The sequence below is a fragment of the Halichoerus grypus genome, chromosome 9, assembly GCF_964656455.1.
Source record: "Halichoerus grypus chromosome 9, mHalGry1.hap1.1, whole genome shotgun sequence".
NCBI lineage: Eukaryota > Metazoa > Chordata > Mammalia > Carnivora > Phocidae > Halichoerus > Halichoerus grypus.
The window spans coordinates 117,174,089-117,201,960 of record NC_135720.1 but is presented as its reverse complement, the minus strand read 5'-3'; the positions used below and the strand labels follow the sequence as shown (position 1 = coordinate 117,201,960).

The 27,872-nt window shown below is 54.0% G+C and overlaps 3 protein-coding genes across 10 annotated transcripts; 1 reads left to right on the top strand and 2 right to left on the bottom strand.

Moving 5' to 3' along the window:
- Positions 1-377: 377 nt before the first annotated feature.
- CCHCR1 (coiled-coil alpha-helical rod protein 1) lies at positions 378-13,917 on the bottom strand. 8 transcript variants are annotated; one of them, XM_036117315.2, is made up of 18 exons: positions 13,779-13,917; positions 12,652-12,718; positions 12,360-12,573; positions 10,789-11,092; positions 8,013-8,176; positions 7,774-7,909; positions 7,472-7,582; positions 7,136-7,285; positions 6,468-6,578; positions 6,252-6,358; positions 3,866-3,978; positions 3,648-3,693; positions 3,372-3,508; positions 3,059-3,247; positions 2,858-2,959; positions 1,145-1,296; positions 864-1,035; positions 378-616 (listed from the first exon to the last, which is right to left on the bottom strand). In XM_036117315.2, the coding sequence occupies exons 2-18, from the start codon at positions 12,665-12,667 to the stop codon at positions 504-506; spliced, it is 2,337 nt and encodes a 778-aa protein (XP_035973208.2). In that variant the 5' UTR covers positions 12,668-12,718; positions 13,779-13,917; the 3' UTR covers positions 378-503. The 8 variants fall into 8 exon arrangements, 5 of the variants coding, with proteins under 5 accessions (XP_035973208.2, XP_035973210.2, XP_077911713.1 ...); XM_036117317.2 differs by having other exon boundaries at positions 864-993; XM_078055587.1 differs by having other exon boundaries at positions 12,652-12,784; positions 13,779-13,908.
- Positions 13,918-14,161: 244 nt separating this feature from the next.
- On the top strand, positions 14,162-18,240 carry TCF19 (transcription factor 19). Its single transcript, XM_036117324.2, has 4 exons — positions 14,162-14,348; positions 14,760-15,371; positions 16,616-17,174; positions 17,457-18,240. Exons 2-4 carry the CDS (start codon positions 15,134-15,136, stop codon positions 17,695-17,697), a joined length of 1,038 nt encoding a protein of 345 aa, XP_035973217.2. The 5' UTR covers positions 14,162-14,348; positions 14,760-15,133; the 3' UTR covers positions 17,698-18,240.
- A 1,519-nt stretch (positions 18,241-19,759) lies between these two features.
- Positions 19,760-24,621, bottom strand: POU5F1 (POU class 5 homeobox 1). The gene is made up of 5 exons (XM_036117320.2): positions 24,116-24,621; positions 21,149-21,269; positions 20,694-20,824; positions 20,210-20,368; positions 19,760-20,026 (listed from the first exon to the last, which is right to left on the bottom strand). The coding sequence occupies exons 1-5, from the start codon at positions 24,518-24,520 to the stop codon at positions 19,760-19,762; spliced, it is 1,083 nt and encodes a 360-aa protein (XP_035973213.1). The 5' UTR covers positions 24,521-24,621.
- Between the last annotated feature and the right edge of the window lie 3,251 nt (positions 24,622-27,872).

Below are 27,872 nucleotides of genomic sequence, written 5' to 3'. Positions count from 1 at the left end.
AAGCTGAGAATAAAGAAAACTGGAGCTTCTCAAAAAACTTCCCAAGCAGCCTGGGAAAGGGGTTTTAAAAAAGGTACCACCAGGGCGCCTGGGTGGCTCAGTTGGTTAAGCGACTGCCTTCGGCTCAGGTCATGATCCTGGAGTCCCTGGATCGAGTCCCGCATCGGGCTCCCTGCTTGGCAGGGAGCCTGCTTCTCCCTCTGACCCTCCCCCCTCTCATGTGCTCTCTCTCTCTCTCTTTCTGTCTAAATAAATAAAATCTTTAAAAAAAAAAAAAAAAAAAGGTACCACCACCTAGAGAAATAGCTGCATGGGACCACTTCTCGCATTTTCCAGACAGAGATGGCCGCAGGGCGAATTCCCTCCCATTCCCAGAGACTGTAGTCATCTTTATTAAGCCACAGGGTTCACAGGCATCTTGGTGGCTGGTGTCCATGAGGGCAGCTGGCTGACCTCCCTGCCCCCGCCCCCCTTACCCCCAGCTGCGCAGAGTGCCCGGCTGCTCAGCGGCAGACCGGTGCAGGACAGTTCTGGTTGTCTCCTTGGGAGATAGCTTCCTCTTTGGAAATGGCCTCACTCAGGCCCTGCAGATCATCGAGCAAGACAGAGAGGGATCCTGGGAAAGAAGACCCCAAGGGATAGCAGCCGGACCGGAGAAGGCTGTTGGCAGCTCCGGTGCAGAGAACAGGGCTGCCATCAGATGGGAGGGTTATGAGGGGGAGGGTTCTCTGGTGCAAGGCTGGCATGGATGAGAGAGGCTGTGGGCCTCGAAGGTCATGGAGAACGACGCTCATGCATTAAGAGTGCCTAGAGGAGAGATTCCTCAAGTCCCACACATCTGTCCCTTCCTACATGGGCCATACCTTTTATGGACTCCCTGGTGGGGGGCGCTGCCGCTGGAGGTGCAGGCGCCGAAGGCCCTGGGGCCCGAGGGCTGGACTCCACACACTTCCCCTTATCCAGCAGGGAAGGAAAAACTGCCAACAGCCGCTGCTGCTTGTAACGGGAGAGGAGACCCTCCTGCTGCAAGGTGGCCTGGGAAGGAGAGGGTTAAACGCCACCTAGCCCAGGCAGAGCCGCCCCTCCTCCTTCTCCCCTCCACGCCCCAGCCAGCTCAAGGGCCCTGGCCTCTGCTCTCCCCTACCAGCATAAAGTTCTTGTCCCTCTCTAGCTCCTGCAGGCGCTGGGTCAGCCGCAGCCCCTCCTCCTTCCGGGCCTCATCTTGCAGGCGCCTGAGCTCCTGGTTCCGCTCCTTCTCCCGGGTGGCTTTGCGCTGCATCTGGCGCAGGGAGACCACTATGTGGAAGCCAGGGCACAGAGGGCACAGCTGTGGGGCAGCCCAGTGGCACTGAGGCACCGTGAGAACAGGACTGGAATCTTGGGCAGGAACACTGGGCCCTGAGCTCTACAGCTCAGGGAAACCGTTTTGCTCCAGGGCGGTCTCCTCTGTACGGTGGGAGCGGTGGCTGATGTTCTCCGACCCTGACTCCGTGAACCCAGAGTACCTTCCCCATCCCTGAGCCTGCCTGGAGCCGCTTAGGGGAAATCTGAATATGAACTGGATATTCGATTTTGTGCAATTAGTGTTTCCTTAATGGGTGACAATGACACTGAGGTTATATAAGAAAATTTCCTCTACATCCAAGTTATATCCTCTTTGTAGGAGATGCAGCTTGGTGATCGTGATGTTTGTAACTTACTTTAAATGATTCCCAAAAAAATGCATGTATCAGTGTATATGTATATATGGATAGAGCACATACGGCAAAAGATTAATAACTGCTGGGTGCCCGGCTGGCTCAGTCGGGGGAGCACATGACTCTTGATGTCGGGGTTGTGCGCTCCAGCCCCATGGTGGGTGTAGAGGTTACTTAAAGAAATAAATCTTTTAAAAAATTGGTTAATAGGGGCGCCTGGGTGGCTCAGTCGTTAAGCATCTGCCCTTGGCTCAGGTCATGATCCCGGGGTCCTGGGATCAAGCCCCACATCGGGCTCCCTGCTCGGCAGAAAGCCTGCTTCTCCCCCTCCCACTCCCCCTGCTTGTGTTCCCTCTCTCGCTGTGTCTCTCTCTATCAAATAAATAAATAAAATCTTTAAAAAAAATTGGTTAATAACTGTTCCATCTAGTCAGAGGAGGTACACAAGTGGGCATTATGTGGCTCTTGTAATCTGTCCAAGTATTTGAACTTTTTCCTAATAAAACGGGGAGGAGCACCTGGCTGGCTCAGTCAATAGAGCATATGACTCGATCTTAGGTTTGTGAGTTTGAGCCCCGTGTTGGGTGTGAAGATTACTTAAAAATAAAATCATAAAAAAAAAAAAGTTGGGGGTAGACACGCACAGCAGAGAACACCATGTAAAGATGGAGACGGAAGGGAGTGATGTGCCTACAAACCAAGGGATGCAACATATTGCCAGCAACCACTGGAAGGGAGGAGAGAATCATCAAATATAGACTGTCTCTCAGAACCTCTAGCAGGCAACCAACCCTGTCGGCCTCTTGAGTTCAGACTTCTAGCTTCCAGCTTCCAGTACTGTGAGAGAATAAATTTCTATTGTTTTAGGGGGAAAAAAAAAAAGAAAGAAAAAATCTGGGGCTAATGGTTGGTGTGAGGTTGGGATGGCCGTTGCCTTTGTGGAGGGGAATGGCTGCGCGGGACCCAGGGGGCTCCAGGGCCGGTCACATGCTGGTGCTGGGTATGGGTGCTGGCTAGAGGAGTGTGTTCACCGCCTGAGTATTGATCTGTACCATTTCTTGATAACTTCATTATTTGCAGCTTTAAAACAGCTTTAAAAAAACCTTGTGTCCACCACTTCCTTCTCCCCGGATGCCCACGCCCGTCCCAACAAATCTCACCTGCCTTGCCATGCTCCCTCCGAGCCTCGTTCAGTCTCCTCTCTGTTTCTAAGAGCTGTTCCCGCAGCCTAGTTTCCACTTCAGCCACCTTCTCTTGCAGAGCTGGGGGGAAGGTGCAGATGGGGTGTGTTGCGGGGAGCGTCGCTTCTCGGCTCCCCCCCACCAGCCCTCCACGGTACACCCATTGCCCCTGCTGCACACCTTGCCCATACATCTCCTGCTGCTGGGTCAGTTCCTGCCGGAGACTGGCAGCCTCCTCCGTGCTCTCCTGCTGGCCCTGGCGAGCGGCTTCCAGCTGCAGCCCCACACCAGCCAGGGACTCCTGGGTCCGCCGCAGCTCCTGCTCCAGCTGCTGGGCGACCTCGCTCAATTGCTGCCGCTCCGCTTCCCCTGTGAAAAGGTGGCGCTCACAGGCCTCTTGGTGCCCCAGGCGCCAGCTCTCCCCTCCTCTCCATCCCCAACACACCCAACTCTGGCCCCTGCTCCAGCTCAGTGACTCCAGGACCAGGCATACCCTGCTCGCGGGCCCGGCCCACCTCCTGCTGGATGATGTGGGCACTCAGCTGCAGTTCTGCATCCAGGCGGTTCCGTTCTTCCCGCAGCTGCTCCAACTCAAGGCTCACATCTGTGGCCGGCAGGGGTGGGGGACAGCTGGGGCGGGGAAGAGAAAGTCGGGAAATTACCCAGCCTGATCCCGAAGCCCCCATCCCTCTTCGGTCCTCACTGTTCGGGGTCCCAGCAAACAACACCTAACCCCCTCCCATCCACCTCCCAGCGCCCCAAACTTCACCTCTCCTGGCGCAGCCGAGCAAGGGCCAGTTTTCGAGCCATCAGGCCTGGGTGAGAAAAGGCAGAAAGCAACAGAGAGGAGTTCGAGGAGGAGAAAAGGGAAGGGGGGGAGTAGGGGGAAGAATGCCCAGACTGGTGACAAGTAGGCATGAGGATGGATGTGGGGGGCGAGAGCCGGAGGGGCGGGAGTACAGCGTGGCCGTCAGTCGCCCTACCCACCCCGAATGGTGTGGATCCTGCGGATGGCATAACTGACTCGGCTGCTGAGGCAGGGCAGCTGGGCTGTGGCGCGTTCCACTTCAGCCACGGTGCTCTGGAGCCAGGTCTGAAAGCTGGAGGAGGCACAAGGTCACTGACCCTTCAACCCCACCTCATTCCCTAAAGGACTTGATGTGACTTGTCGGGACAACTCCTTCTATCCTATATTGCTAAGTATGTGGAGAGCAGGGAAGAAAATCCTAGCAGGGAAGAGAGAAGCTGAAGCCAAGGGTTGGGGCCAGTCATGTCTGAGCTTTCTCAGCCGATGAAGAAGAAAACCTGAGAGCTTAAGCCCTTTAGTGTTTATTAAAAATAATCCCGTTACTCATAACGACAGCACAGCTATGCTTGGTCCCAAAACCTAGGGTAAGCTTCTCATCTGGGTCCTAGCAATCAGTGTCTTTAATAAGAGCAGTAAAAACAACAACAAACTTCAAGGAGTCACACCTGATTTGGACCCAGAGCCCATAACACAGCAGAGTTCAGTACAAACGATTCTGCGGGGGCTAAAACGAGTGCCATAAAGCTGGCTCATCTCTAGCCAATTTGGACTTTTCTGCCTGCAGGCCCCTGGACATGTCTCCTGGCTCTGGAAGTCTCCTGGTGCTGTATGCCACGTTTGGGTGTATGAACTTAGGTACATTTTCCTCAAGAACAAAGGGCATAGCTTCCATCAGTTTTCTAAGGAGCCCTTACCCCAAGAAGGCATTACATGGCAGTGTATCTTTTCAAGCAACCTGCAAAGTTTATTTCTCATAACCTATTTTTTGATCACTAATATGCATTAGAGATCAAAGCTATCCTAACAATTTCCCGATGACAGTGAAGGCCAGATCCATGTGCTTTATCAGCTGGCTGTGCCCAAAGCGGGACCAGCATGGCTCGTCAAAGCGGAGAAGCTTACACAGGCCCTGGGAGGAGGGCCAAGGCAGCATCCCGGGGCAAGGACGGAACTCTCCGGGAGAGTCCAAGTCTGTATCAACTGAAAAACAAGCAGACGACAAAGGCTGACAGCACAGCACAGACCCTTTATCTAAAAATTGTCTGAGCAGGTGTTTCCAACACCTCCTGTGGCTCTTACAAACCCATTTTCTGATAAAACCTCCAAGCCATCTAGACACACACAAACCTGACAACAATCTGAGTGTGGGTTGTTTCAAGCCTCGTGGACTGTGGCCATCAATCATTAGCAAGAACCATTTCAGTGATGTCCTAGTGCCAAAGTAAAACCCTGTGCACAGTGTACCTTCCCGTTCTCCTGGAAACAGGGGGCATGCACAATGAGTAGAATCTGGGTGGTTCATTATAGCTAGTCTAATTCTGTGCAAAGTGGAAATTTTTCATAATTTTTTAAGTGAAATTAGTCCTCAAGGTACTAGCCCAATAGAAAGTGATGGTGGAGGGGCGCCTGGGTGGCTCAGTTGGTTAAGTGTCTGCCTTCAGCTCAGGTCATGATCTGAGGGTCCTGGGATCGAGCCCCGCATCAGGCTCCCCGCTCAGTGGCAGTCTGCTTCTCCCTCACCCTCTCCCTCTGCTCCTCCCCCCTACTTGTACTTGCACTCTCCCTCTCTCTCTCAAATAAATAAAATCTTTAAAAAAAAAAAGTGATGGTGGGCAAGGACCTATCCGACACCACAATTTTGCTACACCGATAATTCTTCCGTGATCCGTCCAGAACAGCGTCACGGTAACAGTAAACATTTAGAGTCAGATGACACGCCAGGCACTGTGCTGGAGGTCTACGAGGACCACGTCAGTATCCCCAAGTCCAAAGCTGAGGAGGGCTGTTACCAGCACAAAGAAGTGTGTGTTCCTCCTCAGAGGTCTTTCTAAAGGTTATAAAACAGGCGTCGAGAAGGAAACACCCCGGAAGTGGGTATGAGAGACACAGGCTGGCAGACGATTAAGAAGGAAACCGGCATACATTTTAGATAGACCATCTAGTAAACCATAGGTGCATAGCTTTAGAATATAGGTTAAATTTGGTTGCAACGAAACAGTACCTGCAATATTTTAAAGAAAGAAAGATGGGAGTAGCCACACTCTCCATCCTCGAGCAACTCTGAAGGTGGCGATCCTCCCAGGTGAACCAAACTATAGGAGGAAGCGTGGCCTCACCTCCGACCAAACACGCATGCGAGGCCTAACAAGCAACCCTCGTGTGAACATGGAGCGGGCTGCCCCAGGGAAAGACAAGCACAGGGACTCTTATAGGGCCAGACACCTCTCACCCTGCACCCTCCAACGGCCAGCTTCCCAGCCCCTCTTGCCCGGGCTCTTAAACTCCATGGTGCCCAGGAAGCCGGGGAAGCAGAAATGCTACTGCACGCCCCTCCATCCCAGATACCTGCTCACAGAGCCGGCCACCAGCTTCAGCTGCTCCTCGGCCATGGCCGTGTGCTGCTGCTTCCGGCGCTGGACTTCCTGAGCCCGGCTCAGCTCCAGCTGCAGGGCCTGGGAGGGATGCAGTGAGGAGAGGGGTCCCCTCGCCGGTGTTTTGGGGGGAGTGGCGGGAGGGATCCCTGACCCGCCCCCTTAGCCTCTGCCTGGCTCAGCCACAGACCTTGGCGCCCATCCGCTCCACCTCCACCTCCGCGGCTTTGTCCTGTAGGGAGCGCTGCAGGATGGCCTGCTCCTGGCTCTGGGCCACAGCTCTTTCCTGGAGCTCTGCCACCTGGAGGGCAGTGGGGGGGGGGGGGAGGACAGGACAGGGCACAGCTAGAGCGGAAAGCTGCAGGGGGGCACTGGGGATGGAGGCGCTGGTGCCAAAGTCTCTGAAAGAACATCATGCAGGGAGACAAGCTTGGGTTCCTGAGAATGGAGTCTGAGTCCAGGTTTCCTTCCGGAAGCATGTTCCATGTGCCCACACCTTGAGGAAGCTCGCTGTGACATACCCACAAAGACTGACCGCCTCTGCCCATGCCACCCATGCTTGGCCACTGTCACCTCCTCAGAGAAGCCGTTCCTGAGCATCCTGCCTAAAGCCGGCCCACCCCATGGTCTCTTTCTGTCACACTTTTACACTTTTCTTGAAAACACACATAATTACTTGACATCATCTAAGTGCTTGCTCCAGAATGTAAGCTCCATAACAGCAGTGCTCGCCTCTGTCCCGGGCTGTGTTCCCAGCACATGGTAACCACTCAATAAATCTTTGTTGGATAAGTACCACCCCTACGTAAGGAGCCAGGAGCCGGGGGGAGAATTCGGGGAGAAAGAGAGTCAAGTGACCTGTCCCTTCAGCTGCTCCACGCAGCCTCTGTGCTCCAGCTCCTGGGCCTTTAGCTGCACCAGGAGGGCAAACACCTTCTCCCGCCAGCGCTTCAGCAGGGACTGGCACTTCCTGGTGAACTCGGGCTCCAGGGCATCTGAAGGCTGAACCTGCGGGGTGGAGGAGGGGTGGCAGTGTGGGCTCCTGGGGCAGCAGAGCAAGGAGGCGTGTTTTGGGCCTTTTTTTCTGTCCTGCCCAAGCAAGAAGAGGTGTTCACCGACAAGAAGATCCCAGCAGGTTCTGGCAGCACGCCGACCGCTGGTACCCACAGGAGCCCCTGGGGGCGAGGGGCCTACCTTCCTGGTCAGCTCCTCCTCCTGGATGGTGAGGATGTGCGTGAGGCTCTGCACACGCACCTGCAGCAGCTCCGCTGTGGTGCGCAGGCCGTCCCGGTCCTCCTGCAAGTGCTGCGGGTGCGAGAGGAAGGGACAGCAGTGGCCTCCGTGGGACCTTCACGCAGGCCCACAAGCGGCCTCCGGACGCTGCCCCTTGTCAGCACTGCCTTCTCTCCTGGCCACCCCTCTCCCAGGATCTGATCCCTGAGCCCCCCCCCACCCCACCTCCAGCCCCCACCCAGATGCACCCTATACTCTCTCACTTGCATGGTTTCTAGAAGCTCCTGTCGCTCCGATTCCCAGGTCTGTCTGTGGACCTCAGGCGGGACTTGCTCCCCCACATATCTCCTTAAATTCTCAACCAAGGTCACCTGTGCCTCTAAGTCTTCTTGGGTCTTGCTAGGGTTGGGGTGGGAAGAGGGCAGCCATCATGAGGCACCTGGGAGACCCGCCGCACCCACCACCCGCCAGGTCCCCCTTTAGCTGCCCACTCCCACCTCACCTCAGCTGCTTCTGTAGCACCTCAGCCTCCGTCTGGGCCGCAGCCAGCTCCTTGGCTTCCCCGGCCCTCCTGGTTTCCAGACTATTCAGAGACTTCTCCAGGCCCTCAGCTTTGTTGGTCAAACTGGAAAGAGCCTCCTGGTGAGCGTGGGTCAAGGAGGAGAGCTGTGGAGAGAAGAGAGGGCACAGCACGGGCCAGCTCGCTCCCACATCTGGACTTTCCAAATCTGCTCCTGCTCGGGCCTTGTCCCTGCACTCCCATCATCTGTAGCCTTAGACAACCACCCAGCAAATGGCCCAACTGCACATGGCAAAATGGAGACCAACCTCGGTGCCTCACCGCCCTCCATCCTCCTGCCAGTCCCTCAGCAGTTCCTGCCGGGTATCCCCACTAAAGAGCTCTTCACTTCTGTCTCCATTGCCACCGGCCCTTACAAGCCACCCTCATCTCTGCACAACAGCAACAAACTCCTGACCAGTCTTTGAAAGCCTTCAAGGCAGGGGGTGCATGGGGGGCTCAGTCGGTTAAGCGTCTGACTTTGGCTCAGGTCACGATCTTGGGGCCTGAGACAGGCCCCGGGCGCAGCGGGGAGTCTGCCTGTCCCTCTCCCTCTGCCCCTCCTCCCATTTATGCATTCTCTCTAATAAATAGAAGAAAAAAGTTTAAATAAATAAATAAACCCTTCAGTGGCTTATCACGGCACTCACAGCAAAGCCCAGCTTCTGCTCTCTGCCTGCAAAGTCAGACATGCCTTGGCCTCTGCCGCTTCTGAGTTCAGCTCCTACCACTTGGCTTCTCCCAACTCCTCAGACCTCGGGCGACGTCACCTCCTCAGAAGGCCTCACTGGGCCCCTACCACCTGCTCCATCCTACCACCTGTTCCAAGTCCTTTCAGCTCTTATCGTCATCGGGAATGATCTTCTCCACAGCTTAGTGTCTGCCACACTCTGTTCCAAAGGAAGCTCTAGGAACCTTGTCCTTTTCTCACTGTGGCTCCAACAGTGGTGAGGATGTGGGAGACACGGCAGGAGTGGAGGGATGGCTGGCCGAAGAAGGAGAGAGGCTGCCCTCTAGCCCTAGCTTCATACCCTGAAGTGGTCATTTTAGAATGAAATCACAAAACTGGTCTATCTATCCATCTATCTATCCATCCATCCATCCATCTATCTAAAGTAAGCTCTACACCCAACATGGGGCTTAAACTCACCGACTGAGCCAGCCAGGCACTCCACAAAACTGGCCTTTTTAGACATAAAATACAAATCTGATCATGTCATTTCCCTATTTAATACTTTTCAACAGCTGCTCATTGCTCTCAAGGTGAAGTACAAAGTTCGAACAGGTCTCGAGGCCTCCCCGTGCACACACCATCCAGGGCCCCTCTCATCTCCTCACTCCCCACATGCTGCCAAGTGTCGCCAGGTCCCATCACCTCCCCACATGCCAGCTCACCAGCCAAGTCCTATTCAGCTCAAATGACAATTTCTTATCATGAAGCATCTTTCATAAATCTAAAGGCCATTTATATTTTTCTTTGAACTATCTCCTGTGTCCATTTTCTGCCTAGATTGCTATCCTTCCCTTATCAACTTCTAGGCACACTGTATATGTTAGGGACATCACCCTTTTCCTGTGATATGAACTGTAAATATTTTTTATCATCTGTTCTTTAATTTTACTTTTATTTTGTCATTTCTAAATTTAGTATTATAAAGCCAGTGTATCAATCTCTCTTTTAACGACTCCGGATTTTGATTCATAGGCAGAAAAGCCTTCACCAATCTGAGGTTATAAAGGAATTCACCCAGGGGCACCCGGCTGGCTCGGTCAGTAGAGCATGCAACTTCTGATCATCAGGGTCATGAGTTCAAGCCCCATGTGGGGTGTGGAGATTACTTAAAAAAATAAAATCTTAGGGGCGCCTGGGTGGCTCAGTCATTAAGCGTCTGCCTTCGGCTCAGGTCATGGTCCCAGGGTCCGGGGATCAAGCCCCACATAGGGCTCCCTGCTCGGCGGGAAGCCTGCTTCTCCCTCTCCCACTCCCCCTGCTTGTGTTCCCTCTCTCGCTGTGTCTCTGTCAAATAAATAAAATCTTAAAAATAAAAAAAAAAAAAAAAAAAGGAATTCACCCATGTTTTCTTCCAATATCTTTATGGTTTCATTTCTTAACATGTCAACTGACTAAGGTGGTCGTATTCCCTAACCCTCCTGTCCATATTAGGGCTCCCTGTCCTTCTCCTGCATGGCATTTCTCCCAATTGCAATTAATTAATTAGGATTAAACTAGGTGTTGAATGTGCATGCCCTGCACTAGGCTGTCAGCTCCACCCACAAGGACTCAGGCTGATTTGCCCACCCCAGGGTCCTGGTTCCTACCTCAGAGATGGTAAAGAGTAAGCACTGATAAATGCTTCCTGAATGAGTCATCTCCCTTCCCCAGTCCACCCTCTCCCATCCTCCTCACCACCCCCACAATGCTCCCACATGAAGTGAGTACCCAGAGTGAAGTAGGAAGACAAAATACTTCCTACTGGAAGGGGAAGGAGGACTTCAAGTGGTGGGAGGTCACCTGAGTCCTGGGAGAAAAAGTACGACCTTTATTCAAAGACCAAAACACCCAAATCCATCTTTCCAGGTCCTCTGATCTCTCGCCTTCACCAAACATCTCATCACTCCACTGCTCACGGGGCCTTTTCTGTGGAACCTGCTCTTTGCTGGGAAGCTTCTGCCCAGTTCATCCACTGTGAAGCTAAGCCCTTCTCACCCCCACATTCACCTGCTCCTGGTGCAGCCTCTTAACCTCCTCCAATTCCCGCTGGCTCCCCTCTTCCAGGTTCTTTCGGACAACCTCGGCCCCAGCCAAGGCAGCACGCAGGCCCTCAGCCTCAGCTCGGCCGGCCTTCTCCGCCCGTGCCAGAGCCTCCAGCTCCATGGCCTGGGCCTCCAGCCTCATCTTCTGCTGCAGCGAGGTCTCCCGCAGGACTCGGACCTCCTCCTCAAGCCGCCGCAGCTCTTGCAGCTGCCGAGAGATCAGCTCAGCCTGCTGGCTCAGGGCATGTGACCCCTCTAGCTCCACAGACCTTCAAAGACAGGTTAGCACAGGTGAGACCTGTCTCTGGTGCTGGGAGGGTGGCGGAGGGCACAAAGGGACACAGGAGAAGGAGAGGAGGATCCCTCTGCTATTGTGTGTGGAGATGGTGAGGATGAAGTTGGGCCATGGGGGTCTCTGCATCTGTATCACCGCTGTCATGTATCATGGCCCTACTAAGCCTATTAGGTCCACTATCTGGGCTCACAGGACTTAACGGCTAGCTGAGATCATGGAACACGATCTCTGCTGAGCTACATACAGGCAGATGCATTAAACATCAAATGTGCACATCATTAGGCCACACATTCTAAAATGGAGGGGTTGGAAGACACCCAGAGACTTCTGAATTCTGATTTAAGGGCAAGGAAAAGTTGCGAGGCAGTTTCAGAGAAAGAGAGGTCATGGCTTCCAGTATCAATACAGTGAGACCAGATGCTAGTTAAAAGCATTTATTGAGTGTTAGATATCCTGTATGAGGAGTTGACAGCACATCAATAAATTACATAGTCTACTGGTGTCTTGTAAAGTTTAAACCAGCTTATGATAACATGGCTCTTGACATAACTCCCTCACTGAGGCCCAGAACCACTCCTTTTTTCTTTTAAAATGGTGGGGATCTACAGCCTAGAGCTATTAGTTGACTGGCCCAAGGACCCTAGTTGGTAGCCAAACTAGCATCAGAGTCTTTGTCTCCTGACACCCACTCCAGGGCTCCCCTTTTTGTCATCATGCTCCTTCCTCTTGGACAGGGTTCAAGGTAGACCCATGTGCAATCCCACTCCAGAGCAAAATGGCAGAATGACATTCCAGTACATTTGGGAAAAGACACACAATGAAACACCAAGAATAAGAATCAGAACTTTTACAGACAAAACATCAACAAATAGCATGGCCAGCTCTAATGGCAAGCACTCCATCAGAATGAATCCAACACTACCACAGTACAGTCTATACTCCTATTTTGCACTTCATTATCTTGCCTTCTATTATGCTTATTACTGTCAGCTGTTGGTCAATCTACCTCTTCCCTTAGGATTTTTAATTCACTGATATCAGGATCTCATTCATTTTTGTTACCCCCATTCCTAGCATCTAGCCCACTGCCTTATTACTTATACATTATAAGTTCCAGTAACTGCTTATGCAAAAATGCACAAATTAGGGAACTAAAGGCTGAAACGGGGTAAGGAATCTATTTCAGTGAAGAAAGGTCACTGGTAAGCAAGCCTGAGAAAAGAGCAACAATGAATCCCTACCTGCCTCTCCGCCCTGGCTCCTGCCCATTGCCAGAAACATCCTGTTCCCACATGACCACTTGAGGTCTCTGGTTGTCTGGCCGCCTCTCTGAGACATCTTGATGGGTTGAGGGTTGGACCAGGGGCATGTCTGAAACCCAGGTGGGAGCCATTCTTGGTACAGTTGGAAGGGGACGAGCTTGGAAGTGGGATGGGGGAATCAGCCCAGTGGAACCTGAGGAATCACAAGGACAAAGATGGTCAGTTTCCTAAGGAGAGACAATCACCAGTCCCCTTGCGTGGTCCCACTGACCTGAAGGTCGAAACATCTCCACATTATTTGAAGTCTCTAGATTCTGTGTCCAGCCATCTGTGTTTCCCTGGACAATAGGAGAAACAAGGACACCCCGGTTCAATTTTCAGGCCACCTTCCAAAGAGAAAGCCCCTACAATAATAAAGTCATAATCCTTTAGTAACTTCCCAAGAGAAGGAGGAAATACCCAAAGATCTCTTGCTTGACCCAACCTGGTTCCTGATAGAAGAACTATGGCAATAGCCATGAGATGGAGGGAATTCACTGAGACAGGCTGAGAGGGAGCTCTTGGGCTTTACTCATACTTTTAGAATTCCGGGCAGAGCCTTTACCCTCCTGCTTAAGTTTCTACGGTCTCTGCGGTTCCTTGTCGGAGGTGAGAAAGGAGGTGTGCGGCGCAGGGGCTGTGCACCCAGTCTCCAGAGTTCTCTCCATGGCTCAGCAAGGCCTTCCGGAAGCCCATCCAGACACCACCAAGCCATGACTCCTGGCTCCTTCCCTATTAAAGCACTGGCCCAAGGCCTGGCCCCAGATGAATGTGGCCACATAAAGGGCAGGACACCTCCACAGGTCCCCTGGGAATCCAGGCAGCCTAGACCCGTTGGCAGAAAAGCCAGCTTCCTCACATCTCATCCAAACCCTTCCAGCAACTTTCCTCAGTTTCTCTCTACTATGCCCTCAGCTGCCATTCCTGTCCCCTCCCCTCCTCTCTCCAGAGTCCTAGAGCACAAGAGAGGTCTCTTCAAGGTCTCCCTACCCTCCCACCAGAATTCACCTATTTCCCCCCGCTATCTGGGATTCCTATCAACCCTCCCTCACAAGCTCATCCGCTTTTTTCCTGAAGGAATTATTCTGGTCCCTCACTCCCCCCTCATCTCCCAACTGCCTGCTCCAGCTTCGCTGCACTCTAGCAGGCTCTCACTTCTCTTTCCACCCCACCTCCTCTCCCCCAGAAACCCGAGTCTTCACCCTGCTGGACCCCGGGCTCTAAGGCTGTTCGGACCACCTCATCTGTTCCTTTACCTGGTCCCTGTACCCCTCTCCCCCTATGGACCCCGGAACCCACCCCCGTACCCCCTCTCGGCCCCTTCCCGCCCCCAACCGACTCTTCCCGAACGCCCCTTACCCAGCGCGAGAACGCCCTCTGCCCTCCAGCCACAACCCCTACACCTCGCTCCTAGGCGCGGCCTCCGCCCCTGACCGCGCCTGCGCAAAGCGGGCAGCTTGGCAGGCCGCTCTAAAATCGTTTCATCCGGGGAGGAGGGCAAAGAGGTGCACGCAGGCGCAGTAGTGTCTAAAGCCGGGCCCAATTGCGGCGTTGAGGGACGTCTCCGCGCCCTGGCGGCTCCTCCCAACTCCGGGAACCCGGGAAAACTTGTGAACTAATCAGAAAAAGCGGAAGGCGGGAGGTCGGACACTCCCAGAGCGCCGCCCAATAGAGCGGAGGGGGATAAATGAGCTGGCCAATCAGGAGTGGCACGGAGGGCGGGCTCGCTCTGCGCGGAGTTCGGACCCGGGAATTCCGAAGGCGGGGCGGGCGCTGCCCGCGCGCGGAGACCGCGCCCCTCTCGATCCCGGCTTCCTCGCTGTCAAACAGCCGCGGTAGCGCCAGCTCGGGCCCGAGCCGGAGGGGTCCGGGGGCCACCGCACACTCTAGCACTGCCTGGAGAGGAGACTACTTGGAGACTGCACCGCGGTAGATCGGAAACGGGGCTCGCAGGGGAGGGAAAAGGCTGGGTTTGCCTTGCATGATCTCGGGGAGCTCTTTCCCCCGTTTTTGTCCCACCCGGAGAAGCTGGGAAGTCAGGGTTTAGATCTGCTTTGTCGGAGAACGTAGGGACCATTTTCACTGCCTTTTGGGGGATGACAGTGGATTCCCTTCCCACTGGGGTTAAAGATAACTAGTTATGAGTGAGGGATTGGCCCGAAGGGCGAGGCGTGAGCGAGCAGGAGGGTTACTCTATTTGGATAAGCGAGTCTGACAGGAAGCTTTTCTCCAAATTACACTGAGGTGACAAGTTAGTATTGTACAGAAGCAGGAATCCCTCTACACACATCTAGTTTGCATTTCCCTGGAAGCTGCCTAATATATTGTTGCCTTGCACAGATTGAGTCTCCCTGAATACTTTGTGGCCTGAGGATCCGGTTCAACTAAAGTGCCATAGGACGTGTTCGATTTTGCACTTCACTGGGATCTTCCCTGAATTTTTCAGTTGCAAAGCTGCTTGACAGTTTTGTTTGCAGCGCATGCCTAGGCTCCTTGCACTCTGAATTTGCACTACTCAGGCCTAGGTTCTCATCTGAGCTTTGCCACTGAACCCTGGTGAAAACTCAGGCCTGTGCTCAAAGTTGAAATTGCACAAAGCACAGCTCAAATTTGCATCAGACAGAAAGTGAACTCAGGCCAGCGTGCATGGCTCAGGTGTGGGAAAGGTGATGGACTCCTGAAGTGGAAGAGGTGGTGCAGAGGGGGTACCACCCATGCTGCCCTGCTTCCAGCTGCTGCGCATAGGGGGAGGCAGGGGTGGTGATCTCTACACCTTCCACCCCCCTAGCGGGGCTGGCTGCACCTACCGCTTGGGCCGTAGGGCCGACCTATGTGATGTGGCTCTGCAGCCCCAGCGGGAGCCTGGCCTCATCTCTGGAGTCCATGCGGAGCTGCACGCTGAGCGCCGGGGTGATGACTGGAGGGTCAGCCTGGAGGACCATAGCAGCCAAGGTGAGCAGTGAGCAAGGAGGCCTTGCGCCTGGGCAGTTGCAGTTCTGGGCTGGAATGAATTAAGGGGCTCCACAGGGACCCTGCCTGCCTCCCAAACTCCCTGTCAGGTTGGATGGACAGTTGTAGTCCAGACCTGCATCTTCCCACTAAAGGTGTGCAGTGTCAGAAGCTCTCTGTGGGGCTGACCCCTGATGGTCCCTGCCTAGCTGGAACCATCTAAACAGGGGCTGGGAGGTAGATCCAGGGCCTGGGCCATCATCAGGGAAGCATCACAGTGGGGATATTCTGGAGCCATTGGGGGCCAAGCTCAGATGACTCAGTTTCCAAATTTGCTGATGCACCTTGTTCTTGTCTGAAGGCAGTTATGATATGTTGGATTATGGGTGGTTTTTTTTTTTTTAATTTGAGAAAGAGAGTGAGTGAGAGGGAGCGGGAGAAGCAGACTCCCCGCTGAGCAGGAAGCCTCATGTGGGCTGGATCCCAGAACTCTGGGATCATGACCTAAGCCCAAGGCAGATGCTTAACCGACTGAGCCACCGAGGTGCCCCTTGGATTATGTTTTAATGATCAGGGCATATGTCTTACTCCCTGACTTGCAGGCATTTGCAGTCAACCTCAGAAGGCCTGGGTTTGCCACTGTCCCCAGGTGAAACTTCAGGCCTGTCCCTTCACCTCTCTGGGTCTCAATTTCCTCATAGGTAAAATGTAAGGCTTTGTAAAGTTTGTTTTGGGAACGTTGTGGAGATTAGATAATTATAGTAGCCAACATTCGTTTAGTGCTTACTGAATGAGCCAGGTACTGTTTTAAGTGCATTGAAGGTAGGTGAGCACTAATATCATTCCCATTTTATAGACTAGGCAAATGAGGCACAAGGTTAACTTGTCCAGGTAACATAGCTGGTAAGGGTGGAGCCAAGATCTCAACCCAGATAGTCTAAGGTATGCCAATAACTGTTTCTGCACTGAAGCTGAGTGCGTCTGAGAATGGGACCTCAGCAGTGAGGGAAGGAGTCCATTCCTCCGTGTGCCCTGTGGGAGGGCATAAAAATTAAACTTGTTCCCAAATCACAAGGAGCTTAATATCTGATATCACCTGCTCAGGGACTTCAGAGTGAGAATTTGATGACAGGTGTCATGTTCTCATGTTCCCTAGAAAATCAAAGGAGGCCAGATTTCTTCACTCCTGACTGGTCATTTCTGTTTTTGTCATTCTCTGTATCTGTCTGGTGCCCTGCCATCAACAGGGACTCTGGTCAATAATGTCCGACTCCCAAGGGGTCACAGGCTGGAGTTGAGTGATGGGGACCTTGTGACTTTTGGCCCTGAAGGGCCCCCAGGAACCAGCCCTTCGGAGTTCTACTTCATGTTTCAGCAAGTCCGAGTCAAACCTCAAGATTTTGCGGCCATTACCATCCCGAGGTCTAGTGGTGAAGAGGGAACCAGGGCTGGCTTCCAGCCTATGCTGCCCCCCCAGGGGGCCCCACAGCGCCCCCTCAGCACCCTTTCCCCTGCCCCGAAAGCCACATTGATCCTCAATTCCATCGGTAGTCTCAGCAAGCTCAGACCTCTGCCCCTCACCTTCTCCAGGAGTGGGGGTGAGCCACAGAGCCTGCCTGTTCCCACTCCTCCTAGGGAGGTGGGGACCACCCCTTCTGCCCCACCCCCAAGAAATCGGAGGAAATCGGCTCACCGAGTGTTGGCAGAGCTGGATGATGAGGGCGAGACTCCTGAGGGCCCCCCACCAGTCTTTATGGAGCCCAGGAAGAAACTCCGTGTAGAGACAACCCCACGGACACCTGGTGGGTAAGTGGAGAGATCTTTCTCAATTTTTAACTCCTTTTTGATTCCTTTTTAGAGCCCCAGGCTGGGAGGTGGCCCTCTGCTCTGGGGATAGGAATGGGAATGGGACTGGGAAGTGGACAGAGCTGGAACAGATGTTGGATTGGCAAAACCTGGGTTAGTTCTACTTTTGTGTTTCACCACTAGTCTAGTGAGTCTATTGAGGTTCACTCTAAGATTATCCAGGGCAAAGTTCTAGGCTTCTTCAGGTTTCCAGTGACCTGGTTTTTGTGTCACTTTCTTCAGAAATCGACGTGGACGTCCTCGGAAGCACCCAGTGAGCACTCCCAGGGCTCCCCCTGCAGTTGGGGGTGGGGAGCCCTGTGCAGCCCCTTGTTGCTACCTACCCGAAGAAGAAACAGTTGCCTGGGTTCAGTGTGATGGTTGTGACGTCTGGTTCCATGTGGCCTGTGTTGGCTATAGTATCCAGGATGCCAGGGAGGCTGACTTCCGGTGCCCAGGGTGTCGTGTAGGCATCCAGACCTAAGGCCCACCACCAGGGCACCAGAAGACAGAGAGCTGGCATCTCCAGGCCACAGGTGGACACGGTGGGGCACCAATGGACCTCCTAAGAAATGCCCCCTTCTTCCCTTGCCTCCCCAGGGTGGGGAATGACTATAGGGGAAGTGTCCACTGCTATGGATATTGACTCAAGGCCTGAAGCAGGCCCTCATGGCCAAGGTGACAGAAGAGATGGTTTCCTGCCAAAGATACTGTGGCCTCCGGGAAGTTGCCAACAAGCTGGAAATTCCGTTACAAGCTGTAGTTCCTTGTCATAGGCACTAGAATGTCTGTGGTCAGAGCACGCATCAATTGCAGAGGCCGTGCCTGGGCGGATAGAAGCCTCAGTCTAGGAACAAACAAGTGCTTAATGATCTTGGATGGCATCACTAAGGCATTCTGGGAAAACCTAAGGCACGGCCTCAAAACTTTTACATTGTGGCTAAACCACTGCCACTGGCCGTGATCATGACCTGGTTTTTTAGAGCTTTGCTTCTATTTCCAAATAAAGAACAAGCAGCTTCATTCACTCCTAGATATTTATTCTTTTTCCAGGCCTGGTACTCCTTGCTTTCCTGTTCTTGAGAATGGTTATGGTCTGGAAAGCTTAATTGACTCTTAGGGGAAGAGACGAGCAAAGCACAGAGGAGTATGAACCTGCTCACTTGACACAGAATGGGCTGGAGGTGGGAGACTGGAGAAAAAGTAATTCAGGTTCCTAGTTTAAAGGAAAAACAGATCCACGGCCATTAAAATAAAGTAGATGGAGTTTGGCAGAGGATGCCAGAGGATACCTACCCGAAGAAGAAACAGTTGGATGGCAGATGGATCTGGCAGAACCTTTGGAAAAGGTACTACCAGGGGAAAAGAGAAAACCTGGTACACCAGCTAGAGCAGGTGCTCACCGGTCTAGTGTGGACCAGCCTTGTACAGTACCGGATTCTCTTCTGTGAGCCTTACACCAAGCCAACAGTGTCAAAACGGTATTTCTGGAGCTCTTATGAGGAAAGCCTTATCCTGACCTACTGCAATCTTTAGGTCCATTGCCTTCTATCCCTACTTGACTTACCGACCCAAGTGCCCTCCCCATCAAGGACAAGGGCCCCGATTAAGTAATAGCAGAACCAGGACAAAAACATGGGTGTTTGTTGAGTCACTCATGGACAAGGTAGGCCAAACCCTTAAGTGGAAACCAAATGGACTTTGGTATCAACAAAGCACGAGATGGAGTTTCTAAGTTGGGACAATATGCAGAAGCAAAGCATCTAAAGATGATTCCTTAGTATAAAGCCATTAAGGACACTTCCAGAGTTGAGCGGGGAAAGCAAAAAGTCCGCTCCTAATAGGGAATGGGCTATAAAAATCAGGCATTCCAGGGGCGCCTGGGTGGCTCACTCAGTTGAGTGACTCTTGATTTCAGCTCAGGTTGTGATCTCAGGGTCCTGGGAGGGAGCCATGCCTGGAGTCTGCTGCTCTTTCTCTGCCCACCCCACCCCCCCCACTCATATTCTCTCTCTTAAATAAAATCTTTAAAAAATAAAATAAAAATAAGGCATTCCACTTAAATTTCCCCAGGATTCTAAGTCATAGGCTCCGAGGAACTAGCTCACACCTATCGGGGTCTTTTACAAATCAGTGGGTTCCAATACCGGCTCTCCCTCTGACATCATATGACTGAGCAGTTTAAATGGCACCTTGGTTTCAGGGTCACTGGGTTCTAAGAGCTATTAATATCTAACTATTGGGTATCCCCATCCCCTCTTTAGTAACCAAAGGAGGACAAACCAAAGACAAAAGTTATCTACCTACTGTGTCCCAGGCTTCTTTATTTAAGAAAGTGATGTGGGGATTAAAAACAAGAGCATCCTTGAACTTCACCTTCCCTCCAACCAGTCCCCCCAAACTCCCTGCCCCCACACCCTTTGTGTTCCCAAATCCTTTCTTAGTGAATGAAGAACTTAATCCCAAAGCCCTGGTACAAACCCCAGGTTCTCTTTCCCTCGCTCTCCCCCTTCCTCGGGCCCCCACTCCTGGGAAGGCCCGGCATCTCAGTTTGAATGCATGGGAGAGCCCAGAGTGGTGACAGACACAGAGGGAAAGCCTTCACCCTCAGGGAAAGGGACTGAGGAGTACAGCGTGGTGAAGTGAGGGCCCCCATAGCCTGGGGTACCAAAATGGGGCCCTGGTGCCAGAGGAAAGGACACTGGTGCCCCTGAGAAAGGGGCCCCAGCAGCCTCAAAATCCTCTCGTTGTGAATAGTCACTGCTTGATCGTTTGCCCTTCTGCCGACGATTGCAGAACCACACTCGGACCACCTGGGATGGAAGACACAACGTAGAGTGACACTCGATCCTAAGCTCCAGGAAGCGGGGCTGGCTTTGCTTAGTCATTTGGCCCAAAGCCGACAGATCTAGAGCGGTTGGAGGGCAAGAGGCAGAGCCAGCGAAAGGGCGGCGGTGACCGGGAAGGAGGGGGGCACACAGGGACGGGGCACTCACGTCCTTCTCAAGGCCGAGCTGCTGGGCAATGTGGCTGATCTGCTGCAGGGTAGGCTTCGGGCACTGCAGGAACATGTTCTCCAGGTTGCCCCTCACGCGGTTCTCGATACTCGTTCGCTTTCTCTTTCGGGCCTGCACGAGGGTCTCTGCTTTGCATATCTGGCGAGGCAGGGAGGGGGGGAGTGGCAAGGGAGGCAAATGGAATGGCAGGCTTTGAACGTGCTGAGCACCACCAGGGTAGTGACTCAAGAGCAAATTGCTAAGGGGGCACTGCCCGGAGGGGTCGCCAGCACCAGATGGTGTGAGAAGGAATCCTGGAAGGGTGGGTCTAGACAGGCGGTTCTGGAGAATCCTGAGGAATTCTACTCCATCCCATTGAGGTAAGATTACGGCCCCCATGAAGGAGAGCAGCAAACCAGGGAAGGAAGCATCGACAACCGGGCTAAGACTCGGCAGATCCCTGAGCCTTCCTCCCCACCCTCACCTCCTGTAGATTTTCGTTGTTGTCAGCTTCCTCCACCCACTTCTGCAGCAGGGGCCGCAGCTTACACATGTTCTTGAAACTGAGCTGCAGAGCCTCAAAACGGCAGATGGTCGTTTGGCTGAACACCTTCCCTGCGGAGGCCAGGTGCAAGAGAAGCAAGGTGAGGCAGAAGGCAATACCTTCATGACCCCAAGACCCAGGGCCTCCTCATTGTTTCCTGCCTTCCCAAGATCCCACACCGGGATCCCACTTCCTCCCAGAGGGAACTCAAGGTCCAAGTATGTTTTCCCCCTCCCTCTCTACCCTCTTTTATATGGGGGGGGGTGAAGCCTGCCCCTGAAACACCCTTCCCTTGCTCCCCTGGTGGGAAGAAAAGCCCCAAGTCCAGGCATGTTCTTCCAGGGGAGATGTGGCCCCTGTGTTCTGTGGGACAGGACGTGGTGAGGGAGACCCACCAAAGAGAACCCCCAGGGTGAGCCCCACATCGGCCTGAGTATATCCCAGGGTGATCCTCTTCTGCTTAAGGAGCTTGGCAAATTGTTCCAGGTCTTTCTGCAGAGCTTTGATGTCTTGGGACTGCAGTCAAAAAGGCAGAGGACATGTAAGAACACAAACGCATCAGCTGTCAACCCCCCTTCCCATCTGGGCCCCAAGGAATGGTCTGTGGGAGTATCTGCACCCAGACTGCCCACCAAATATGGAGTAATAACCTATCTACCAAAGTTGTTCACCCCAGAAAACACATCCAGCAGATGCAGAGCACCACGCATGCACAGACAGAAAGGCAGGCCCTGCCTCCACGAGAATGAACACCTGTCAGCTTATGAAGGGAGCTGCTGCCTCTTCGCTCATTAATACAAAAGATTTCTGACTCAAATATTATCCCAATTTGAGGCAGTTTTGAGACTAGAAAAGTAAACGGCACCATGTCTCTAATTCTCATTTCCATATACTCTGCCCCAGTTTGCTTCCAGGGGATGACATGGCATGTATACGCAAACACACTACAAAATACATGTCCAAAAAGTGAAGGGTATACAGTTCGTGCTCATTTTTAAAACTGGGTTATTCCTTATTTTTACTGTATCTTTTTGCAACATATAGGCATTCTCCTTGATTAATTCAACAGATGTATTGCCCTTTTTATAAGCCAGCAGCTGTGCAAACTGGACAGAAAGCCCTGGCTTCAGGGGGCTTCCATTCTAACAGGGAGAGACAATTATCCAGTACGTTACTATGTTAGAAGCACTAGGGACAAAAGCGAAGCAGGGTGGAGGACTACAGAGTACAGCAGTGTAGGAGATGATGGGGATGGGGAGAGTTTTAAGTAAGATAGAGAAAGTGATGCTTGAGCAAAGGGAAAGAGCCAAGTGGAAAGGCCCCGCGGTGGGTGGAGCAGGGTGAAAGAGTGAGGAGGCAAGGGATGAGGTGAGGAGCTAAGTCAGGGGGCGCAGGGCAGATCTTGTGGATGCTGCAGTGCATGAGATAGGGAGCTGCTGGATGGATGTGTGGAGTAAAATGATCCGATTTTAAAATGTTCACTCCAGAGGCACCTGGGTGGCGCAGTCGTTAAGCGTCTGCCTTTGGCTCAGGTCATGATCCCAGGGTCCTGGGATCGAGCCCCGCAACGGGCTGCCGGCTCAGCAGGAAGCCTGCTTCTCCCTCTCCCACTCCCCCTCCCTGCTTGTGTTCCCTCTCTCACTGTGTCTCTGTCAAATAAATAAAATCTTTAAAAAAAAAAAAAGTTCACTCCAGTTGACGTGTTTACAACAGACTAAGGAGGCAACTGCAGTGCGCCCACCCCACCCCCAACAGACGGGGCGGCTGGGACCAGGGCGGTAGTGATTGCTTCAGGGTGTATTTCCAAGACCAAGATAGCTGGGTTTCCAAAAGATGGGATGTAGAATGTGAAAGCAATGAGGATGACTGGTTGGGGCCTTGAGCGACTGGGTGATGGTCGGGGTGGAGCAGTTCATGAGCCATCCCAGCAGGAGACAGAAAATGTGGTAGTCCTGTCTACAAGGGTAGATGAGAGGAAGGGAGGAAGGAAAGGTAGACAGAACAGAGGGTGATGGACTTAGCCCTGGGGCACTCCCATGAGGGCGGGTGGCCAAAGGGACCAGAAGAGCAGCTAAACTTATGTGCAGTCCTGGAAGCTTTGAGGGAAGGATTCCAAGGATGGTCGATCACACCAAATTCAATAGGCCAACTTCGGCTCAGTCAAGGCTTCAGAGCGCTAAATGTCCTCCGCTCCCCATCATGGCTTGTCCAAATCCTACTTACGGGATCTGAAATAAGGTAACCCCGGCTCAGATCCTAACTTCATCATTTGGTAGTTAGGACCCGTGAAATAGGCTGGTAATACCTCCCTGGGAGATTTTGTGCCGGTTAATGAGATAATGATGTAGGCACTGAGCACACAGCCAAGCACTTAGGAAATGGACCACAATTGGCAGCCATTATCATTCAAGGCTCAAACAAAGTCTAGGGCCACTGGGTCGGCTGAAGCGCTCACACCTCCTTCTGTGAGGTCTAAGGGCTTAGTACTTGATCTCTAATTGCTTACACTTGTCTTTGGAGGACAGGAAGACACATCCTTAAGAGTCCTTTGGCAGGGCTGAACGCATAAGTCTTTCAGTGCCTCAGCAGACCCTATGTTTGGGGAATGGCCTGGAGAGGAGTTCTTCCACCACTTGGTTTTTGTCTTGTCCACAACTTACGGAATTAAGGCTGAAATCGGTTAAGTTCTCTACAAGTGGGGGCCAGGGTGTGCACTTTGCATAATGGTGACTCACTAGCCCCGAGGCAGAGGTCAAGGGAAGACAAGCCCTAAACTTGACGGGAGGTAAACCCAACCCCACATGTCCGCACACACAGCCCAAACAGGAGCTTCTATCAGAAATCAGTCCCACCCTAGACTTTCAGGAACAATAACCCTGGGATAAGCACTGTTTTTGCCCTCAGGCCACACTCAACCCTAAGGCCAAGATCCTGAACCTGGTGGTAAGGATCAAATTTTCAAGAAGGGCTAAGGGTGGGAGAAGGGGCTCAAACCCCAAGCTGGGTCTGGTGCTGGGCTGGTAATAAGTGAGTGATCGTACCCTGCTCAGGCCAGGCCTAAAAGTGGAAAGCAGCTACTTGACAAGGGCCAGGCGGGAAGAAGGCCAGTCTGGGGCAGCTTCCGACTCCCCCCAGGGCTGCCCCAGCCCTCACCTTCCCCTTCTCTCTGAATTCCGGCTTCTGGTTCCCACCTTGCCCGTGCTCTCAAGCCACACAGCCCTCTCTGCCCCGGGCGCCGCCCCAGCCTGCTCCCCTCTTGCGTTCCAGGCCTAGGCAGCTGTAGGCGACCACCTCCCCCTCCCGTGGCCGCCCCCTGCCCAGCCCGGCCACCTCCCCCGCCAGCCCCGTTTCAGCTCACTCGCCTCCTCGGGGTTTTGCTCCAGCTTCTCCTTGTCCGGCTTCACAGCCGCAGGTGGGGCAGCGCAGGGCTCGGGGGAGGCCCCCTCGGAGTTGCTCTCCACCCCGGCTCCCCGCTCGCCCTCCGGCTGAGAGGTCTCCAGGCCGCCTTGGGGCACCAGCCCCACTCCAACCTGAGGTCCACAGTAGGCCATCCCTCCGCAGAAGTCGTATGGCGGGGGGCACGGGGGAATCCCCCACACCTCCGCGCCCGGCCCAACCCCCGGCCCGATTCCCGACCCGCCGGGAGGGCCTGGGAAGCTCAGCCAGGTCCGAGGGTCAACCCAGCCGGGCTCCGGCCCTCCCGGCCCATCGCCTCCACCGCCCGGCGGGGGCGAGAAGGCCAAGTCGGAAGACAGGTGTCCCGCCATGGGGAACGGAGGCGCCCCAAGCCGGGGGCCTGGAAAAATGAGGGCTCTCCAAAGAACTGCTCAACACCTCTCTCCCTCCCCAATCCCACCCACTAGCCTTGACCTCTGGCCCCGCCCCCTGGATGGGTGGAGGAGAGGGCGGTCGGGGTGGGAGAAACTGAGGCGAAGGGCGTTTGCCTGATGGTGGCGGTGGTCCGTCGCGAGGGCGGAAAGCCGGGGACCTCCGCCTGGGTGCCTCTGCAGGCCCTGGACCCTTGATGCAAGCCCGCCATTCGGACCTTCACGTCCAACTCCCGACGGCTGCCCACCCTTCTCTGGGGCTCTGCACGCCTTAGGACTGTCTGGGGCCGCTTGGACACCTCCTCCCCCGTGTTCAGGAGCCCAGGTGCTTGACCCCTTTCCAAAGACCCTGCGCCCATCTCCTGACCGGGGCCTCGCCATCCTCTCAGCCCCTGAAACATTTCTGAGTGTGCATGTCCCCGGACTGCATGTCCCACCCCTCAATTCTTTAACGGCCACCCTCTGCTGTCCTCCCTCCTTCCCAATCCCTTCCCCCACTCCCCCACTGGGACTTTGGCATTCCCATCCCAATTACTGGCAGGTTCAGTTACCCCAAAGCCACAGATGCCCTGTGCCCATCAGCCCAGCCGGCCGACTTCCACTCCATCTCCAAGGGCTGACTGCCAGACAAGGCCTCTCTTCCAGGCCTCAAGTCTTCTGCTCCAGAGGCCCTTACCTACCAGACCCAGGGTCTGACCTCCCCTTCCCCTTCTAAGGGTCAGACTCTGGACTGACTGGGCCCGCGTTCTCTAACCTTTGTCTGGCCGGAGGGATCAGACACATCTACCCCACAGGCCCCCCACTGGGAGACCCCCACCTCAGCTTCCTTGTCCCCCATCAGCGACCCGAACATCTAGCCCCATCGTTGGCTGTTCCTCCCCAGCCCAGGCCTCCAGCCCTAGGCCCTGGGTGGAGAAAGCCAAAGCAGAGAGATGGGCAGAAAAACGTATCTGACTTCAGGTTCAAAGAAGCTGGGAAGGGACTGGGGGAAGGGGGCAGGACAATGGCCTTGGCTGGACAATCCCAGTCCCCAGAGGGGGCAGCTCTAACCCTAAACAAGTGCTCAACCCTTGAATGGGCCTGGATGGCTCCCCTGGGGACTGCTTCCTGCCCCCCAACCCCCAGCCCCAAACCCCCACACAGAATCCCTCTCAGAGCAGCTAAAAGAACTCCAGCAACACCATCCCCCCCAATCCCCTCAAAGCCTGAGCCTCAGACAGGGCCCCCCACTGGGACCTAGGTATCCCGCTCCCCTTCCTCTGGAAGACTGGGGCGTCCAGCCTTGTCAACCACCCCTCCCCCAGACCCCCAGGCCAAGGGATGCACTTTGTTTAGTGGGGCTGGTGGAAAGATGCAGAAGAGGTGGAGAGCGATTTGGGGAGGGGGTGCAGGAAGCCTGTCCTAAGCTCTCCCCCACCAGGGTCTATTTTTCTAGGCTTCCCTGACTGTCCACACTGTTGGCCTAGTACTTGATTCTGTTTGCAAGAGAATAGCCCTCAGAGATCCTGTCTATGAAGGATGATGTTTGCTCCCAAAACTTATCCTAAATGGAGGCTCTAGGGCAAATTGGGGGCTGGATCAGAGTTCTCCACAGCTGGGAAGGTCAGAATCCTGAGCCGAGGGACACTGACCTCTGCCGACTTGAAGGCAGCTCTTCAGCTCGGCCCTGTCTGCGGTTGTTTGCTGGGGTCAGTGGCTCAGTGTCTGGTTTCTGAGGGGCTGGGTGTCCTGGTGGGGGCCCTCCTGACTGTGGCCTGCTGTCTTTACCTTGGTATCAGTGAGTTTTTTGAGCCTGGTTTTTTTTTTTCTTCTGAGTCTGTATAACACAGCCCCGTTCGTGTGCCCATCTGTATGAGCTTTTTGGACAGCTAACCGTACGCATGCACGTCCACACTTCACAGAGGACTGCCGAAAGATCCACGGGGCAGTGGGGCGGGAACTGTATTCACCTCTAAGCCACTAACTGCCCAAAAGGCAGATAGATTAAGAGGCCTGGTGGGGGTGGAGAGACGTGCTTTAGAACAGGAGGGGGCCCCTCCCCCGCCATCTCCCCCACCCCCAGGACAGAGCCATCACGGCACCTTTGTCATGCATCTATCTGCTGTCTGCCAAGAAGACAGCCTCCTGGAGGAGCGGGAGGGGGAGGGGCAGGCCCAGGACTTGGCTGAAATCCCCCACACCGGTGCTTCTCAGCTCGCCACGCTCTACGTTCCCAGAAACCCCTCTCCCCATGCCAGTCCCGAGAGCCCCTGCTGCCCATCTTCCCAGCGACTCCTCAAACACCTTCCCATTTCCCCACTAACACCACCCTCTTATTTTTTAGATTACAATTTGCAGTTGCTGTAGGTGGTGTTTCTGGTCTGGGCAAGAGGCCCATTCCACAGAGAGAACCAGAAGAGGGGCGGGTGCTCGGATCCCTGGTTGGCTTGTGGTGGGACCCCCGCGCTAGGTCAGCCCCGTGCTTACCTGGAGTCTGACCCAGAACCTTAATGACAAGTGAAGTTTGGAGCCCAAGCCAGCCCCTCCTGGGGTTCTCAGGGCTGACCCAGGCTGAGACAAGCTCCCCTCCTCACCCCCACCCTCCTGTTGAGCCTGAAGTCTAGGGGGCTGTCTGCAGGGCAGCCCAAGGTTGTTGGCCTCGAGGAGACTAGAAGTGAGGTTGAGTCACCAGACCTGGCTCGACTTTCCTGGGTCTTATAGACTCACTAAAAAACTTCAAGTCCCAAAGCCAATTTAGAACTGGGCTCACAAACTCTCCACATACACGTTTACTGTAGTGCAATGTCAAGGCCCCTCCTAGAGACAGATGGGAATATCTGGTTGCGGGGCATTGCCAGGAGACCGAGGGAGGGCAGGTGAGGGCCGGCTCTCCCCAGCTGCGGCTGGCTGGCGTGGCTGCAGAGGGGTCAGGCCGTCCATCCCCTCGCTGGGGCATCGGGGTGCCGTTTGGTTGGGAAAACCAGCGGAAAGGGCTCAGATGGAGACCAGGGGAGATACTCTACACCATTTATTTTGATTTCTGGGTTCTATTGATCTGTAGGCAGAAGAAAGCAAGGAGGGCTGAGGAGAGAAGGGTTCAGGTTTTGCCTCCTCTGGGAGATTTTCTCAATCTCAACATACACATGTTCCACTGCTCCCTGTAAGCCACCAACTCCGCTTCTCACAGCGATCAAGCCTTCCATCTCTCCCCCCAGATCTGCAAACTGAAGTCTTCCTTTGCCCAGTCCAGACACTCTGACTCAGACAGAGGAGCCAGCTCTCCGGTTGTAGTCTGCGGGGAAAGTGTGAGGGG